We start from the raw sequence: 16,909 nt of genomic DNA on the forward strand, positions 1-16,909 counted from the left end.
ATACGGCACTACTCCAACGGTGGTTATTGGCTCACCACTATAAGTACACTGACACACCTCAGGTATTCCTAAGTCCAATACTCTCTAAGACCTGCTCACACCCTTGCTAACTTAGGCATCGGAGTGTCTTTGCAGGTACCAACCCCCATTCACACGCGAGCACAAGTCGGACGGAGCCTCCCGAGTTGCGGACCCACACGGAGTCCTCCTCCATCATACACTTGGGCCGCCGAACGCCATCCATTGGACTAATCTCCGGTTACCCACCGTAACAATAGTATTAATTATTTTTAATCATATTTACACTTAATCACCTTATTTTCATTCTAAATAAATTAATTTTTTTATAATTTTACGCTTAAAGTAATATAATTTTTTTATAAATAAATAAATTTTATACTTTCATTCTAAATAAATAATGTAATTTTACTTTCATTACTTAATCACATTACTTATATTTTTTTTATAGTTTTACACTTTTATTCTAATCACATTTCATTATTTATTTAGAATAAAAGTGTAAAATTTATTTATTTATAAAAAATACATTACTTTAAGTATAAAATTTAAAAAATAAATTTATTTAGAATAAAAATAAGGTGATTAAGTGTAAATATGATTAAAAATAATTGAATACTATGTACAGTAAAAATTGATATTATTGAAGAATAAAATTAAAATTTATTTCTATGTATCGTTTTTGTCCCCAACGTTTTAGTCCTATTTACGTCTCTAACGTTTCAAAATTGTCTCAATTTTGTCCCGCCGTTAATTTTATTAACGGATCCCTAACGGTAGGACAACATTGAGTCAATTTTAAAACGTTATGGACGTAAATAGGACGATTGAAACGTTAGGGACAATTTTGAGATTTACCCCAAACGTTAGGGACAAAAACAATACTTTACTCTAAAATAGTTGCTATTTAGTATTATATTTACAGCACATCAAGTAGTTGAAATACTTGGACTAATTTTGTGAGCGATGAATTTATGATAAATCAGTTAAATTATGAAAATCTAAAACAACTTGAAATAGATGACCATTTATTATATCAACAGTAGTAAGTAGTATAGCATAGATCACACATTTATTTCACAAAGAGAAAAGTTAACTTACAACAAACTAAAATAGAAAACAAAAGAAAAACATATTAAGCTAATTCATTCTTCTTCTACGATTTCCCTGGGCTCTGGTGTTTGGTCTCTTCACTCTTGCATTCTGAATTCCAACAAGCCTTGCAAGCCATTGGGGCCTTCCACTCAAGAGAAAACAAGTACCTAAGATCATTCCAAACAACGTACCACACGCATATCCCATAGCTACAGGTTTCCATCCAAATCCTGATTCCAATTCCTCTTGAAATATTGAAGATGGCACCTCTTCATCATTGCCGCACCATTTTGACAAAGGGAGTCCACATAGCATTGGATTTCCTCCGTAGGAATCATTTTGGAATGTGTTGAACTGTTTTCCTGTTGGTATGATTCCTTCCAATTGATTTTGTGAAAGGTTTAGAACAGAGAGGAAATTCAAATTTGTCAGAGTCATAGGAATCTCACCCCTCAGTTGGTTCCATGAAAGGTCCAACCATTCTAAATTAGTCAATTTTCCCATTGATTGTGGAATAGTTCCGGTGATTGCATTGTGTGAGAGGTTAAGTCCTTTGAGAGAATATAATCCTCCAATGACATGTGGAATCACCCCCTCAAACAAGTTATTTGACATGTCTATGGTTGTGAAAATAGTTAATATCCTTGCCAATTCTCTCACTTGACCTTTCATAATGACCACCACAGAATCATTATATGAACCGTGGGTTCTATCCCTATTGGTAATCATATACTCTTGGCTACTATCATCCACAGTCATCATTCCTTGAAACTCTTTGAAGTATTGCATTGGCAAGGGGCCATTGAAATTGTTATTAGACACATCAAGAATTCTCAACTTGGGAAATGGATGCCTCATACTCAAACTAGTGATGGTACCATGAAATTTGTTATTTCGTAAACTAAGTACTTGTAATTCTTCAAGAGTTTCTAACCAGTTGGGAAAGACATCTTCTATTTTATTGTCACCAAGGTCTAGAACTTCCAGTTTTGTGCAATGAGCCAAAGATTGCGGTACTGGTCCCTCCAATTGGTTGCCATTCAACTTTATCGCCTCAAGAGCATTAGTCTTGGAGAAGTATGCAGGTATGCTTCCATAAAAATGGTTGATTTGCAAATCCAAAACCTGGAGTGAAGGAAAGGTTCCCAAACATTGGGGAATATCGCCACTCAAATTGTTGTGGGACAGAATTAGCAAACTCAGGGACCTTCCATTGCAAATTGTTGGAGAAATTCCTCCAGTGAAGTTGTTGTTTGAAGCTGAAAAGTAATAGCTGCCATCTGGTGGATTTGGAAGATCTCCTTGCAACTTGTTGAAACTAAGATCAATGAAGTTTATGTTCCATTTGTATAACAGCTCATTAAACCATTTGGGAATCACTCCTTCAATTTGGTTATTAGAAAGGTCTAGTGCTTTTAGATATTGAATTCTTTCTAAGAATCAAGGAAATTTTGTAATCTTACAAGAAGATAAATATAAATAAACTAGGTTAGGTAAGAAATAGTCAACACTACTATCATCAAAATTAATAGAGAGAAAATTATTGTGAGATATATCAAACACAACTAAAGATTTTAACTTTGAAAATTGGTGGAAGTCTACAAAACCAATCAAATCATTTGATGACAAATCTAGCTGCAAAAGATTTTCATATTGAAATATTGAATTTGGAAAACCTTCTTGGAGTTTGTTATTAGAGAGAAGCAAATGTGTCATGGAATGAGTTGAAAATTCATTAATTTGTCCTACCAGTTTGTTGTTACTAAGACTGAACTCTTTCAAGAGAGGCAACGAGTAACACCAATGAGGGATTGTTCCATTTAACAAATTATTATCCAAATGTAGTGCTACTAGTTTTGAGAGTTTGGTAGTTTGATTTGGAATTGGGCCTTCTAAATGATTAGCTGACAAATCTAAATGAAAAAGTTGGGTTAGTTGAAACAATGATAGTGGCAGCCGGCCTCCTAGATTGTTATAAGAAAGTGCTAAGAAATCTAATTTAGTGAAGTTGGCGAACACATCTGGGATGTGACCACTGAATGTATTATTACTAAGATCTAACAAGGTGAGATGTTTGAGGTTTGAAAACAAAGATGGGATCTCACCATGAAGTCTATTTTTTGCGGAGGCCAAAGTTGTTAGTTGAGTGAGGTTCCACAAAGAGGGAGGAACCAATCCTTCAAAATCGCAATCAGTAAGCCATAATTGGTTAAGAGACTTCAACTGGCCTATGGAGTCTGGTATTTCTCCTGAGAAAGCTGTGTAGAAGAGATCCAAAACCCTCAGAGGAGCACTCCAGTTGGACTTGGGAAGATTACCTCTGAATTTCCTGACAACCTTAGCTCTTGAAGATTTGGTAAGCAAAGAATGGAAATCGGAAATTGTCCATGCAATCCAGTTTCTTGAAGATTCAGGGAGACTAAAGATGCTGACAAATTCATCAACAACGACAATGAACCTTCCCTGATTGCTGACATGTCTATCTCATCTAGAACTAGCTCTTTCAAATTAGTAGTGTTAACAATGAGCTTGTTCCATGTCGATGGATCAAGTCTAAATTCTGTATATCCCCCAAGATCAAGTGAAACTAATTTAGACAATTGAGAGATTGTGGATGGAATATCACCACTCAATCCTGAGTAAGATAGATTCAGATGAGTGAGACTCACAAGATCGCCGATTTCAGATGACAGTAGAGAGGCAGGGAATTCATTGTAAGCCAGGTTGAGTTGTTGAAGATGAATGAGATGGAAAAGTGTGCTGTTGGGACGAAACTTACCGTGAAGCATGCTGCAACTGAGGTCGAGACCAATCACGTGCCCTGACACGGTGTCGCACGTGACACCATCCCACTGGCAACAGTCAGTTCCATTTTTCCATGATGCTGTCTTGGAATAAGACGAACAATAAGGCGTCATCCAAAATGAAGTTTTGATGGCAAAAGAGTTCTTGAATTGGAGCAAGTTTGAGCTGTCATCATGGTTGCACAATGCTGGCAACGCTACTGATGAGCAAGTGTATGATGGAGAATGAAGAAGAAGAAGAAGAAGAAGAAGAAGAAGAAGAAGTAGCAATACAAACCACCTCATATCTCAAAATTGAGATTCATCAGGTTCGAATTGAAGGATTGGATTATTTGTGTATATGTTATGCGGTGCAGCCAATAAAGCAAATTTATAGAGATTTCAACATATTTTGAATGCCTGGCAGACAACTCTAAAGCTAAAAGAAAATGGATACCGTATTAATTAAAGGGTAGTTGATTGCAGTGTGGGACTCTTGTAGACACCAAATTTTTCACAACCGCTTTGAATAAAACGTTACCTAGTGTCATAATCTGCATTAAAGCCTTTTATTGTATGACTTTTCTTTGAAATAGGTATCGGTGCGAAGAACTAATTTGGATTGATCAAATGGTTAAGTCATTCATTTGCATAGATAAGTGTTAAGAGTTCAAATCTTAATAACAAATCTTTAATGAAACTCAGTTCCGTGACAAATTAGTCTAATTTGTCAGATTGGGGGATTATAATGGAAAAACATAAAAAGATAAGGGAGGGAAGGCAGGCTTCAATTTCTGTTAGCATATACTAGCACTGCTAGTTGAAGGGCTTGTATTTTACACCGCTAAAAAGTGCAAACTTGTTAGTATATGTTCAAAGGAAGTTATCGTCAATTTAGAAAGGAAATATAGGAGCCCGCGTGGAAAGATTGAATTTTAAACAGCAAAAGTATTTTTTATTTTATTTATTTATACGGCATCTTAATTAGTGTTTTAGCAGCATTTCTTACTTCTTAGTTCTTACCACGACCAAGGTAGCATGCATGATAGTGTAGTTTGGGCACTCGCAATCAAAATGGAGAGACATGAATTTTCCACAACCTCTCATTCCATAATTATTAGTTAGTGTCATAATCGGCACTATTAGATGATTTAATCACTTTTTAGAAGATTGAATTAAATAGACGAGATGGACGTAAGACTTGATTTTGTTTGACCGTATACAGCACTCAGTGCATTGCAAGTGGAAATTAAACACTTCTTTTTATTTATTTATAACTCTAATAAATTTTTTTCTTTATGGAAATTGAATAGAAAACTAGATTTTTAGGCAAGACAAATTGCATTAGTCAAGAAGGTTTATTATTTTAATCGACAACTTGAAATAGATCATTCATAATTTAGTAATAGTTATCAATTTCTACAAAGGATAATTTGAAAAGATTAGAAACAAAGAAGCTTGCATTATCAAATATCATACTATACAAACAGAGAAGTTTCTTTTCTTCAATTATTGACGAGTCGAAATAATAGCTAACTCATATATAGTCTACTTATTAACATAAATAATACACCTTTTATTCGACAACCAAAAAGCCCCACAAAAAAGAAGGAAAAGAAGCAAAACACATGAAATAAACAGATTCTCCAACGATTTGCATGGCCTCAGATTTTTGCTGTAATAGCTAGACTGTTTTGTTAGGTATAACTACAAAGAAGTCGAGCAAGCCACAAGGGTTTCGCAGTCTTGATAAACAATCGTCTAAGGATGATCCCAAACACCACTCCACATCCATATCCCACTGCTACTGCCTTCCATCCAAATAATGATTCTTTTGCCAGAGGAAATATTGAAGGTGGTTGTTCTTCATCATTGCCGCAAGAATTTGACAAAGGGAATCCACATAGCATTGGATTTTCTTTATAGGAATCATTTTGGAATGTATTGAACTGATTTTCTATTGGTATTATTCCCTCTAACTGGTTTTTAGAAAGGTCAAGACAGACAGGAAATTTAAATTTGTCAAAGACAGAGGTATCTCACCTTTCAAATGATTCTATGAGGTCTAACAATTCCAAACTTAGCAAGGGGCCACTGAAACTGTTATGAGACATAAAAAATTCTTAACTTGGGAAATGGATGTCTCATACTCAATCTAGTAGTGATGGTACCATAAATGGATTCAAGAGTTTCTAGCCAACTGGGAAAGACATCTTCTATGTTATTATCACCAAGGTCTAGAACTTCCAGATTTGTGCAATGAGTCAAAGATCGTGGTACCGGTCCCTCTAATTGGTTGCCATTCAACTTTAATTTATAGTGTCAAAAGCATTATTCTCAGAGAAGTTTTCAGGTATGCTTCCATAAAAGTGGTTGATTTGCAAATCCAAAACCTGAAGCGAAGGAATATTTCCTAAACACTCTGGAATCTTGCCCGTGAAGTTGTGATGAGATATTGAGGGACGTTGCATTGCAAACTGTTGGAGGAATTCTTCCGGTGAAGTTGTTGTTTGACACTGAAAAGTAATTGGTGGCATCTGGTGGAATTGGAAGATCTCCTTGTAGTCTGTTAGAACTTAGAACTCGGATCAATAAAGTTCATGTTCTTCCCTTGGTATAATAACTTGTCATTAAACCATTTGGGAATCAGCCCTACAATTTGGTTATTAGAATGGTCTAGTGCTTGTAGATCTTGAATTCTATCTAGAAATCTAGAAAATTTTGTAACCTTACAAGCAGATAAATATAATTTAGTCAGGTTATGGAAGAAATACTCAACACTACTATTATTAGATCCGGGAGTGCTAGGTAAATAATGATCATCTTGAACAACATGAACAATCACCAATCAAATAAAAATACACTACATTTCTTATATATTAGAACTGAAAATTTTTTATATATAAGTTATAATTTATTTATATAAAATATAGATTATTTAAGTCAAATAATCAATTCCAGAATATTTAGTATTTTAAATATTAGTTTTTATAAAAAAGTGTTTGTCTATTAACGAATTGAGTTACGAAATAAATTCAATTTTCGTAAATAAAATTTGAGTTTAGCTTAATTCGACTCATTTTTAATTCAACCAATTAATCACCATTTGTAAAAATATAAATTTAGCATATCATAATTTTTTTATTATATTACTATAAATAAATTTAACTATTTATTTATTTTTAATTTAATTATTTTATTCTGTATTTAATTATTTTAATAACTAATAATTTAATAAAATATATAAATTAATATATAAATACGTAATAACTGATTTTTTATATGCGTCTAACCATTTTTATTACTTAACTGCATACAAATGGAATTCTAAACAAATTAAACAAAATTTCACTAGCTTTCAAACTTAATCATGCCTCTATATAACTTAAGCTTAAAGAATAAGGTGGTAATATATATATATATATATATATATATATATATATATATATATATTATTTTAATACTTTTAAAAATTAAACTCATCATGACCTTTTAATTTTAGTATATAGACTTACAATTTAATCTTAAATTTCTTGTTACAACCCAACTAGAAAAGTCAACAAAAAGCAACTTAATTCAGCCAATGAGCTAATAAAGTAACAAACAAAATCACTCACGACTTCTTTTTAGTTATTTTTTTTTATTCTTTTCAATTTTTTTTTTAATTTTTCAAACATCATAATTTGGGCAATTTACGTATCTAAATTGTTTGAGCCCCAATATTACGCAAATACATTGTTTCCAAATTCAATACGCAAATGCATTGTTTCACTATTTTATGTAAATTGCTACTGGCAGTAGCGGTTTATAGGTGTGCATAAACCGCTACTACCTGCCGCGGTTTATGTGTGGGAGTGTGTGAGTGTAAACTGCTGCTACCAGCAGCGGTTTACGTGCGTGTGTGTGAGTGTAAACCGCTACTGCCAGTAGCGGTTTACGTGTGTGTGAGTGTAAACCGCTATTGCTAGTAGCGGTTTACGTGTGATGGGCTGAATGGGGCTGCCTATATAAACCATAGAGGGGCCAAATGTGGAGAGGTAGAGTGTTATTCACAAATGGAGGGGGAGGATAGTTTTGTGGCTCTGGTTCACTGCTCTGGAAAAATTCAAAAGAGCAAAAGGCATGGTGTAAAATTCACAGATAGAGAACCGCTTAGTGTTTTTATCCAATCGTCGAATACGTTGGCGGAGATTAAGCAAAGCATATTACGGAAGCTCGGTACGTGTGGGACGAAATGGGTAAAAAAATTATTTTACAAGATTCCCATTGATGTTGTCTCAACTGGTGTAAGATATGAGACCTTCGTGATCGGGTCGGATGAAGACTTGCAGGTCTTGTTTCACTGCAGGCGTAGTTTTCCGGAGGTGAGGGTAACTGAGCTGTTTGCGAAGTTGGAAGATGGTGTGGATAGCTCTGGGGCATCGGCACCTAATCCTCAGTCGACCCCAGCTGGTGGTGCATCAACATCGATGCCTGTGGTAGCAGTGGCAGTTCTGAATGCGGAGCCCGAACGTGCTGGGGCTGTTCATGCATATGTGTGTCCTGTTGTTCCTGATTTTGAATGCGATGCCGGACCAGATCGAGTTGAGAATGCACTGTTTGACGATGATTCGGATGAGGAGCCTGTCGATATTGGTGGGGACAGTGATGATGATATTCCAAGAGGTGGACGTTCAGCCCATGGAGGTTCCGGTTCTGCAACACAGGAGTACCCTCCCCACCTCTCTTCTTTGAACTTGGAAGCCATTAGCCAACAGCAGAATGCTGATGCAACATTCGATGGGCAGGGGATGCATGATGGGACATCTATGACTAAATTTCAGATTGGCCAATCCTTCCAGAGTAAAGAGGAAGCCGTGTTGAGTGTAAAAGATTACAGTATTCGGCGTGGAGTTGAGTACAAGGTTATGGAGTCCGACAATCTGAAATACCAAGGGAGATGCAAGGAGTTTGGTAACGGGTGCACGTGGTTGATTCGGATAGTCATGCGAAAAAGGAAGAGCACATGGGAAGTTAGGAGGTACAACGGTCCGCACACGTGTATGGCCACATCGATATCAAGCGACCACAAGCAGCTTGATTATCATGTCATCTGTGCGAGAATCTATCCATTGGTTCGAGATGATGCGTCGGTGTCTATTAAGGTGTTGCAAGAGGCAATGGAGGCGATTTATGGATTCAGGCCTAGTTATCGGAAGGTGTGGTTGGCGAAGCAGAAGGCAGTAGCGCAAATATATGGCGATTGGGAGGAGTCATATGCTGATCTGCCTTGGTGGATCCTTGGGGTCACATGCACGATGGAAGGTTCCATTGCTCTACTGAAGACGTCCCCGGTTAGGGTGGGTGACCAAGTTGACGAAGATAGAGTCTTCTTTCATCGGATGTTTTGGACATTCCCTCCGTGTATTGAGGCTTTCCGCCACTGTAAGCCGCTGGTAAGCATCGATGGCACACACCTGTATGGCAAGTATGGCGGGACATTGTTGTTGGCGATCGCACAGGATGGTAACTCGAATATTTTGCCTGTTGCGTTTGCACTCGTGGAGGGGGAGAACGCAGAGTGTTAGTCATACTTTCTTTCGAACCTTAGAAGGCATGTCACTCCACAGCATGGTATTCTCGTGATCTCTGATAGACACAACGGCATCAAGGCTGCACTAGAGTCCCCCGATAGTGGTTGGCAACCTCCCCATGCTTATTGGGCATTTTGTATTCGGCATGTTGCTGCAAATTTTGCCCTCACTTTCAAGGGACAGGATGCGAGGAGGTGGCTGGTAAATGCCGCGTATGCGAAGACGGAAGCAGAATTCGACTATTGGTTTGATATAATGAGGACGGAGAACCCGGCCATGTGCGATTGGGCAAACAGAATGGAGTATGAGAGGTGGACACATCACAAGGATGGGGGGAGAAGATATGGTCACATGACGACCAGCATTTCTGAGTGTGTGAACTCTGTCTTGAAGGGCACAAGAAACCTACCGGTGACGTCTCTGGTTAAGTCGACATATCTTCGACTGGCCGAGTTGTTTGTTGTCTGGGGGTAGACGGCAAAGGCACAGTTAGGGTCCGGGCACCGGTTTTCACAGGTAGTAGTTAAGGCCATTGAGCGTAATCTGAAGGATTCGAGGTGCTTCACGGTGACTGTGTTTGATAGACATCACCTTGACTATACAGTGGCTGAGACGATGCCCACCGGCAAATTCTCTTTGGGTAGCTATCGGGTTTCTCTAAGGGATCGCACCTGCGATTGTGGATACTTCCAGGCACTGCACTACCCCTGTTGCCATGCCCTCGCATGCTGTGCGCAGTCACGGCTAGATTGGGCCACTTATGTCGATGAGGTGTACACCATGTCTGAGGTCTTTAAGGTGTATGAGATGTCCTTTTCACCTTGTATTCCAGAGGGGCTTTGGCCACCATATGACGGGCCGACAGTGGTCCCCGACCCGGGCACGAGAAGGGCAAGAGAAGGACGACCACGGTCCACCCGCATCCGCAACAACATGGACGAAGCCGACACCAGCAGACCTAAGAGGTGTGGCCTGTGCAGGCAGCCCGGTCATACCCGAAGGGTTTGCCCTCAGCGAGGTTCTACTAGCGGGATATAGATTTATCTTTATTTAGTTCGTTTGTCGTAGTCTTCGTGATTACAAACGTGTCTCCTTGTATCAGTTATGAGTTTTAAGTCTTATTGGTTTCAATGTTAATGATAATATCAGTAGTTATTTTTCACTTTTCTAGATTTATCGTGCTTAATTTCCATCATAGCTATACGATCGATAAACATAAACTCCATCAACATAAACATAAAGTAAAAACTAACCAAAATAAAAGTCCTCCAACGAGAATAAACATAAAGTCCATCGACATAAACATAAAGTAACAACTAACCAAAATAACAGTCATCCAACGAGAATAAACATAAAGTTCATAACCGGAACATAAACAACATAACGAGAAATGGAAAACAACAACACATGGTGCTAACCATCGCGATCATCTCTAGCAGCATCATGAAAGTCACCAAGGAGATGAGATCCTGTCCCACATCGAGCGGGACGCCTGACTCGAGTCGGTCGGGCCGCCTCCTATCTAATGTCATCACCTGGATGGTCTAACCCGATCGCGGACTGGGGGGTGCCCCCCATGGTGAACCAAGTATCCAATGGGCTACCTGCAGGCACGTTCAGATCCACCCCATACTGACCCTGATAATCAGGTGGCTGGGAATGCATCTCCGTCATATGTGGCTGGTAAGCTGCGGTCTCCATCTGCACCTCCGGCATCTGCTGCTGGTAAGACTGGCCACCAAACTGCACGTTCGACGTGCCAGTATCATCCTTAATCAACTCAGCAAAGTCTGCATAAAACCGTGGACTCACCAGCTGATCATCTAAATCCATAGTCATCGTCGGCGTCAACTCCGGCATCTGAGAGTAAGATCTGCTGGTGAATGTCTCCCCTCCAGCCTCAGTCACTGCGGTCCCACTAACTCCACCTCCGAACTGTGTAGCATCCGCAGTTCTCCCATGTCTGGCATTAGACCGACGAACACGGTGATCGACCTCAGCTCTAGCCTCTCTTCCTGCATCATCCTCCTGCATCGCATCACGTAACCACCTCCACTTTCGACCGGTGTCCCTAGTACCAACACGACGGCGTCTCTCAACACGACGGTTGTCCGGCATATCAGGTAGCTGTGATCTGCGTGGGACCTGGGAGGATCCTCTCTGAAATGCCTCTGGAGGTATCTGGGTGCCTCTAGGATCCGCGAATGCAGCCCCCAGGCTAAGGAAACGCTGAGCCTCGCGGTACCACCAATCTAGGTAATCAACAGATGGGCCAGGATCTGCCACTCGCTCAATGGAAATGACTGTATCAAGTCGGTTCCCCCAGTGCTCATGCCATACCCGATAGTACTGGGGAAACCACCTATCCCCTCCCCTACCGTCCTTAGCATGCAGCCAGTCTACGTTCAAAGCATCCTCGGGGATATGCTGTACTCCACCCAGCTGTGGAACAACCCTGTCAACCTGATGCCACTCGATGACCGCAAAGTATATCAAAGTAGTCACGGCTCGCCACATGCGACTATGCTCCTCTGTCAGTATCTCTGGATGGACCACGGCAAGTACATCAAGCGCGGAGTAGGGCTCCCATACAATCTAAAATTTCAGAACTCATCATACATTACAACAACAAGTATATATCTAGTCACGACTAGAGAGCAAACAAAAAATGAAACTCTAACTGCTATGAAACTTACATCACGAGCGGTCAATCGATCCAATGCAAGCCGATACCTAATGACCCTCTGCTCCTTTCCATCGTTAGGAGGTAAGCAGGCAGACCACCTAAATTTAAGTCATATGAGACACAAACTTAAAAAAACCCCAAGAAATTTGTTAAACTTAAAAAAGCATAACCCATACCGGCCTCAAAGGCGGAAACCGCCAGAATATCCAACTCTGTAGCAACTGGAGCGGGCCCGCAAGATTAGTCACATTTCTGTTCGCTACCCGACACATGCATCGGTACAGCCACGCCAAAGCGGACGACCCCCAGCTATACCTCCCCATGTCATCAAGGTTTGCCACAAATGGCAACCACCGTATATATACCCGGTTCGCACTCTTGTCCCCAAATAACTGAGTCGATAACAGCATCATGATGTAGGCCCGTGCGTAGATGCGGACAATCTCCTCATTCGCATCTGGTGGTAGCACCCTAAACCTCTCGTGAAACCATGTAAAGTGTACTGTCATCTGCTTGACCTTATTCGGTGGAGGCCGCTCACCGAATAGGTCCTCAAACCACTCCCAAGCTGGTCGGCCACCTTCCATGTATTTCTCAAACTCACCAAGGCAACCACTCACAGCCTCCCCATCCACAGGCAGCCCTAGCTGAAATGCCACGTCCTGCAATGTCATTGTGCATTCTCCGAAAGGCATGTGGAACGTATGCGTCTCAGGACGCCACCTCTCAATGAACGCACTAACAAGTGGCTCATCCAACCAGAACCATTGGCTGTTTAGCCTTGCCAAATGGTACAATCCAGCCCTCTCTAAATACGGGATGATCCTTTCATGCATGGGCATATTCTGTTGCCGTCTCACACTGTATATACACCTAGTGGGCTGCACAGAACAACAAAAAAAAACAGAGTCCAATTAAATTCTCCTATCCTTAAACAAATTCTCATATCTAACCGTATACGAATACCTTAAACCATCAACAAATTCTCCTATATAATATTAAAAAAAATTCCCTAGTCACGATAAAAAAAATAACAACACACATACTTTACTAAATAACATCCAGAAATTTTAAAATATTGTAAAGTTTTAAAATTTAAAACTTCATATCATACAAATATCCTAAACAAACTAACAGCTATTCACTGTTGTACTGTCCTACCACCTGTTAGCTGTTGTGTGGACCAACCATCCATCCTCTACTCATCATAAATTCTAAATTCTAAATCTATATTCTAAATTAATTTTAATTTATTCACTTTTAAATGTTCTATTTACTTGAGATTTAGATTTTTTTTATGTTTATTTCTTTTAAATTATTGGCTAACTTTTAAATTAGTTGAATGAATTAATATTGGTTCGCTCGACCTTTTCTTTTTATTAATAGCCATATTTATTTATAAAAAATGGATTAATTAATTAATTAATAGGGACGGTCAATGCACTAGTATATATATATTGGAGCTAAATTTTGTTACAATTCAACTAGGTATTTTCCATTTTGTTACAATTCAACTAGGTATCCTTTAAAAGTGGTATAATATTTAGCCTTTTATTACAATAATTTAAAAAATAAATAAAATAAACACATCTAAAAATTATAAATAGATTTAGTGTCTTTTTAAAATTAAATATACATTTAAAATACAAACTAAATAAAACTGAAATTTAAAATTTAAATTTAAATTTTAAATTTCTGTTTTAAATTTAATATATTTAATTATTAATATATTACGATTTAAATATACATATAAAAATCAAATTAGTTAAAATCAAAATTCATTTTTCTATGTTGTGAAATACTCATAAGCTCGTGTTGGCGCTGCTATTTCTTGGTCTATAAATGGAAGCAGGCAGCTTGGGTATCAATTCCTTGATTCCTCTTCTCATTAACCCCTCTCTTCTTTTTTTTTTTTTTTTTTTTCGTTTACAGTGTTTTTTACTTTTTTTCTTCTCATAGATATTTTATTCTATTTTTTTCTTTCTTCATTTTTTTTCTTTGTCATTTTAAGTTTTATTCTGTTGTTTTTCTATTTTTTTCATCACTTTTAAAATGCATTCTTATAATTTTATATGTGTTTATATTGTTTATTATGTTTTTGTGTACATATATAAATTTATATTTTAATTTTGGATATGTTTACGTTGTTTATTATGTTCTTATGTGTATATATAATCTTTTTTATATAAGTTTTGGATGTGTTATAAAATATTTAGAGTGCATTCTTATAATTTTAGATGTGTATTTAAATTCAATTGTTTCTGTTTTCAATATATAATTTAAAACTACAATCATAATAATTTAGATGTGTTAATACATAATTTTAAATATATTTATATTGTTTATTTAATTTTAGATGTGTTTTTGACATGAGTTTTGAAGTCTGTTTATGTTATTTTTTATTTTTTTTTTCTATTAATGAAAGGTAACATAATTTTAGATGTGTTTATGTTGTTCTTGTTTTATTTTTTTTTTTTGATTAATTAAAGGTAACATAATTGTTTTTTTTTATTAATTAAAGGCAATATAATTTTGAATGTGTTTGTATTTAATTGGACCAGCTGAGTTTATAATGATATTCTAGTTTTAGATGTGTAGATAAAATACTAATGAGTTTTTTTATATAAAGCAGAAAAACTTTACTATATGAGAGAATAATATGGTCTCTACGAAAGAGAGAAAGAAAGAGTGTAAAGAGATTGGTGAATATGACGTTATGAGAGAGGAAGAAAATAAAGGAAATGCTTTATTATAGTGATAAGAAGTTAGTGATTTTTTAGTTGATAAAGTTTAAATTGAAAGTAATTCCTTAAAATAGAAAATATAATTAATTAAAAAATTAAAATAATAAAATATTAAATTTAAAGGCTGAGTAAAGGCTGAATTTTATTGTACAAATAACATTTTCCATTTTGTTATTCTTGTAGAGTAATTAAGAATGTTACGGTGGTTCACTGGTTCGTGTTTAGTGTCAGAAGTATTATTAAAAATTGAATTCTATTATTGTTAAGACTATCATCGAATGGACTGATGATGGAACTAATCAAATGAATCATTTTCAAGGAAGCTGGAATGATGGAATGGAAACTCCGAAACTAAGAGCAACTACAGTTGAGTGTTTTAGATTTTATTTTGTTTTGAAAATAATTTGATAAAATGAGACCATTCTCAGTATCAAGAGACATTTTATTTTGATAAAAAAATCTATTACATTTTGTTTTATTATATAAAATTAATTGAATTAAAACTAAATATTAGGGTGATAAATTTTATATTAATCTTAAATAATTACTTATTGCATAGGATCTCACAAATATTGTTGTGATATTTTATAAAATAATCCAAAATGAAATTATGCTAAGATGGAGATGCTCTTAATATTTCGACACGAAGAAAAGTCATCAAACTTGAGTGATACGGAGAGTTGAAGAAGTCCCTAGTCTTCCTCAATCATCGGAAAAAAAAAAAGACGAACTTGTTTTCCTGAAATTTTTTTGGCATAAACAATTAAATAATTATTTCTCCTAAAAAGGTATAGTGCCCTAAAAAGACAATTTTCTTTTGTGACGAATAAAATCAACAATTTTTTCAAAAGCATGTGGTGGTAAATACGCCCAACACAATATAATTAGATTCTATAATATGGTTTTATAAGTTTGACGATATTTAGAATAGTAGTTGTTAAAGTTAAAATTATATTTTTGCAATATTTTTTATTTTTATTTTTTTAATTAAAAAGTATTGTCACTGCATGTAATAACAGTGAAAACTGAAAAGTGAATATTAGAGATGGAATATATAGTATCCAGATTTATTAGGTATGTTTTACAGAACAAAAAATACTATGCATAATGATAAGTTTTGATAGATGTCAGAAAATATAAAAATGTAATCATATTAGGTGACCAAATATGTTAACTTTCTTTTTCTTTTTGAGCAAGGCAAAAAGACTTCATGCTAGTGAAACTTTAATTTTATTAAACTTTTAATATTTCCATTTCTTTTGTTGCAATTTAGCCTTCTAGTTATATGTAATTATGTATCTTAAAATATTAAGTTTAAGGACTAAAAAAGTAGCACAATATCATTTCTTTTTATCTCACGAGTGAACCAAAATTTTCCAAAATGCTCCCAACACGCTAGATTTATCTGTGCCTACTCACTGCTTTAATTTGTCTCAGAAACTCCCAACCTCAACCTTGTTTTGCTTCTTTATTTATCAGCTGCAACGTTATAATTAATTGTTGCATATAGATTGTTCATCAGTTGCAGATCCAAAATATTCAGAGAAGGAAATGCTACCAGACAAGTGATTGTGAGACAGAACAATGCAATGAAGGATATTGCATTAGATAGCGCATGCTAAGTTGCTAACAACACATTTTCACAAAAAGTACTAGTTTCACAATAATTGAAATTCACTTGGTCAACGCAACATGCGTTATATACATCCTTTTTTACACAACCCAATTTCATTTCACAATATTCTTTTATCAAATGCGAAAAGATGTAGACTAATATCTATTTTTAGAGTGCTTAGATTATATTAGATTGATTTAAATTTTAAAATAATATTAAATAAAACCACACAAAATGAGCTATAAAAATTAAGCTGATAATATACATGATCCATTCTGTAAAGAATATACACATAAAAGATAATACATGATCGCAGTCGAGGCCTGGGTCAAATGGCAACTTTGCTTGCCTTCCATAGAGCTGTACCGGGTTCAAATTCTCCCTAGGATTGGAGG

General features: G+C 36.4%; 2 protein-coding genes across 2 annotated transcripts; one reads left to right on the plus strand and one right to left on the minus strand.

Annotated features, from left to right (window-relative positions):
- Positions 1–1,069: 1,069 nt before the first annotated feature.
- LOC130940717 (receptor-like protein 9DC3) lies at positions 1,070–4,262 on the minus strand. The gene is given in 3 exon segments (XM_057868933.1): positions 1,070–2,495; positions 3,219–3,434; positions 3,437–4,262. Coding segments are annotated over 3 exon segments (2,319 nt in total). The 5' UTR covers positions 4,203–4,262; the 3' UTR covers positions 1,070–1,158.
- Positions 4,263–7,951: 3,689 nt separating this feature from the next.
- On the plus strand, positions 7,952–10,507 carry LOC130939320 (uncharacterized). Its single transcript, XM_057867432.1, has 3 exons — positions 7,952–9,426; positions 9,532–9,892; positions 9,944–10,507. Exons 1-3 carry the CDS (start codon positions 7,952–7,954, stop codon positions 10,505–10,507), a joined length of 2,400 nt encoding a protein of 799 aa, XP_057723415.1.
- The last annotated feature ends 6,402 nt before the right edge of the window (positions 10,508–16,909 follow it).

Source organism: Arachis stenosperma, chromosome 7, assembly GCF_014773155.1.
Source record: "Arachis stenosperma cultivar V10309 chromosome 7, arast.V10309.gnm1.PFL2, whole genome shotgun sequence".
Classification (NCBI taxonomy): Eukaryota; Viridiplantae; Streptophyta; class Magnoliopsida; order Fabales; family Fabaceae; genus Arachis; species Arachis stenosperma.

Excerpts from the sequence above, each read along its gene's own strand:
- LOC130939320 (XM_057867432.1), top strand. The coding sequence starts at position 7,952 with ATGGAGGGGGAGGATAGTTTTGTGGCTCTGGTTCACTGCTCTGGAAAA. Across the intron at positions 9,427-9,531 it reads TCGAATATTTTGCCTGTTGC|ACACAACGGCATCAAGGCTG; the intron begins GTTTGCACTCGT and ends GATCTCTGATAG. Across the intron at positions 9,893-9,943 it reads ACCTACCGGTGACGTCTCTG|ACGGCAAAGGCACAGTTAGG; the intron begins GTTAAGTCGACA and ends GTCTGGGGGTAG.